Raw genomic sequence first — 3228 nt, 5'->3', positions numbered from 1 at the left:
GGGGGGCAGGGAATGGGGCACGGGGCCTTTCCCCTCTAGGGGGCGCCAGCTCCCATCTGGCCCCAGGGCAGGGTCTAGCTGGTTCAGGGGGGCAGGGAATGGGGCACAGGGCCTCTCTCCGCTAGGGGCCACTGGCTCTGATCTGGCCTCACTAGCAGGGCCCGGGGGGACAGGGGGTGGCTGGGAGGATCTCTGTGGGATGGGGGGCGTCCCGGGGCCAGGTACCTCGATGGCGCTGTCACACCAGTTCATCTGATCGTCCACCAGTTTGATGCTGTGCTTCATCTTCTCCGGGGCCAGCAGCTTTGCCTGGCCCACCACGGCTGGGGGAGGGACAAAGAGACGGGGCTCAGAGAGTCTGACAGCCCGGGCCAGGGGCTTCGCTACGTGATGTCCCACCCAGTGCTGCTCTAACCCACTGGCGAGAGAACCCAGGTGTCCTGGCTCCCAGCTCTTCCCTCCAGCCTCCAAATCCATCCCCCTCCCCACCTCCAAACCCACTAGCTGCTTGGAGGCTGGCCGCCATCTGGTGGCAGGCACTGGTAACTACATGCATATTAAAGGGGACCGGGTTCTCTTCCCACATCCCATCCCCCTGGGGCTACAACCCCCTACCCCTTCCTCCTACTCCTCCCCTTCCTCCTAGCCTCGCCCCCGCAGCGGGTACTCACGGTCCATGGTGCTGCTGGAGGCAGCGGATCCCATGCCCCGGTTCTGGATCTGGTAGACGGGTTGCGTGGGGCGCTGTCCCTCCTTCTCCCCCTTGGCGGCAGCTGTGGGGAGCTGGGCAGCCCCCTCCGCGGGGCCTTTGCCTTCCTCCCGCGACTTCATCAGCACAATGGGCTTCTCCATGGGGGACGGGGCAGTGGTGGGTGGGGCCGGAGCTGGGGCAGGGGCCAGCTTGGACTGTGGGGAGAATGAGGCTGGTAGAGACCCCACGTCCCATCCTCAAGCTGAGGACAGAACCCAGGAGTCCTGATTCCCACTCCGCCCTGCTCTAACCACGAGACCCCACTCCCCTCCTCAGGCTGATACAGAACCCAGGATTCCTGACCAAGGTCTGCCCAGCTCATTTACTCTTATTGGACTCACGTATCCTGCAAATGGTTAAGAAGCGGTTGTGAGACTCCCTTGCTTGGTGCCTGCTCTATATAGTAGCTAACAGCCTACTGCTGCTGCATGCTGACAGAGTAACTCCTTTAGCTTCCTGTGGAGGATACCAGCTCTACTACAGCTGCCTGCTGATGAAGCCCCTCCTTTAGCTGAAGCAGCAGAGTCCTGTGGGCTGGCACTGCTGGTGGTGGGTTCAAGCCCCACTATTGGTGGGGGTCTCACACACAGGGGTGGGTGTGACAGGCCCTGGGGGGCAGAGCCCTTCCCATGTGGGTCTTACCCTCTCAGCAGGCGGCTTGGCCAGGATGATGGGCGTCTTCTGCATCACGGACCCGACCGGCTCCTCTGCGGGCTCCTGGGGGAGAGATCAGAGAAGGGTGAGGGGGGTCCCTGCACGGCCCCTCCCGCACCCCACAGCCCCTCCCCTGCCCCGTCACTCACCCGGCGCTCGCGGTCCCAGGGGCCGTAGTCACGCTCCCGGCCCGGCCCCGACAGGCTCTGGGGGCCGCCCGGGGGGCCCAGCTCCTTGTCACGGTTCCAGCGGCGCCGGCGGTCGGGGCCGTACAGGCCGGGCTGGCTGTGCCCGGAGTCCGACATGGCCGCCGCCTGCGGGGGGGCGAGAGTCACGTCAACCCCAGCGGTGCGGCGGAGGGACACGGCACAGGGGGGAGGAGGCTGCTGGGGACTATTTCCCCAGCACGGGGGAGAGATGCCACATAGAAGATGAGGCTCAACACGCGGGGACTATTTCCCCAGCAGGGGGAGGAATACCGTATGGGAGAATGTGACAACACCTGGGGACTATTTCCCCAGAGTGCTGGAGGGATACCAGAGGGGAGATGAGGCTCAACACCTTGGGACTATTTCCCCAGCATGGTGGAAGGATATATTCCAGAGAAGAGACTGCTGGGAACTACTCCTTAGTCTGGCGGATGGACACCACAGAAGGGAAGAGGGCCATTGGGGGCTCCTTCCCCAGTGTGGTGGAGGGATACCATACCAAAGAGGCCGTTAGGAACTATTTCCCCGAACGGATGAAGAAGGGATATATTGCAGAGGCTGCTAGGGACTATTTCCCTGGTATGGCAGATGGATACATATACGCATGAGGCACACTCTTGGGAACTATTTCCCCACACTGCGGAGAAATATCACAGAAGAGACATGATCACTGAGGTCTATTTACTCAACATGGTGGAAGGGCACCAGGGTTATTTAACCAGCAAGACACAGAGACACCGTGGGGAAGACAGGGCCTATTTTCTCTGCACTATTTACCCTGCCTGGCAGAAGGACACGAGCACAGAAGGGCGGAGGAGAGGTGGTGAAGCCAGCAGGGACTATTTACCCAGCCCAGTGGAGGAGCAAACCACCACAAGGAACTACTTAACCTGCGTAGCTGTGGGACTACTTTGCCAGCATGGTGGAGGGATACCATAGAGAAAAGCGCACAAGATGCATGGGGGACGGTGGGGCTGAGAGCCCTTGAACCAAACTACAAACCGTGGATATGATGGAAACCACATCAAGCCCCACCTAGTCCCAGCACCTACGGGGGACTATTTAGCCCATGTGGTGGAGGAATATTTAACCTGCTTCTTATGGCGCTGTGGTGTTAGACCCGTGGGCGTATCAGCCCTGCGGATGGATACGGGGCAGGAGGCTGCTGGGATACGTCCTGCTCAACTGAGGGATTCTGGGCACCAGGGTTATGACCCCAACCCCCGGGGGGGCGCCACTGGGATTATATACCCTGCGGAGGGATACAGAGAAGTGATAAAGTGTTATGGGGTTACATGGCTTGCAGAGGAATATGGGGGCAGGCGGTAACCACCCCCCACCACCGGGGTATACTGCGCAGATACTATATGGCCCACGGAGGAATACAGTAGGGATGTGAGGTGTCATGCTGGGCGCCATATGGACCGCTGCGGGATACAGGGGTGTGTGAGACATCACGCCCAGGGCGATATGGCCCACACAGGGATACGGGGGGGTCACCCCAGGGCTATATGGCCTGCGGCGGGATACGGGCTGGAGATGAGGTGCAAGGATGGGCAGAGAAGTGTAAAGCATCATCCCAGAGGCTATACGGCCCGCGGAGGGATACGGGGC

General features: G+C 61.0%; 1 protein-coding gene across 1 annotated transcript; it reads right to left on the bottom strand.

The window, feature by feature from the left end:
* Positions 1 to 152: 152 nt before the first annotated feature.
* LOC113408313 (protein SMG9-like) lies at positions 153 to 1719 on the bottom strand (the record flags this gene model as incomplete). The annotated part of the gene is made up of 4 exons (XM_026661495.1): positions 153 to 323; positions 672 to 906; positions 1394 to 1468; positions 1555 to 1719. Coding segments are annotated over 4 exons (646 nt in total), but the record flags the coding sequence as incomplete, so codon positions are not given.
* Between the last annotated feature and the right edge of the window lie 1509 nt (positions 1720 to 3228).

Source organism: Terrapene carolina, unplaced genomic scaffold, assembly GCF_002925995.2.
Source record: "Terrapene carolina triunguis isolate 2854851 unplaced genomic scaffold, T_m_triunguis-2.0 Scaffold7492, whole genome shotgun sequence".
Lineage (NCBI taxonomy): Eukaryota > Metazoa > Chordata > Testudines > Emydidae > Terrapene > Terrapene triunguis.
Note: the sequence above shows the minus strand (reverse complement) of the source record. Positions and strands in the feature narration are given on the sequence as shown.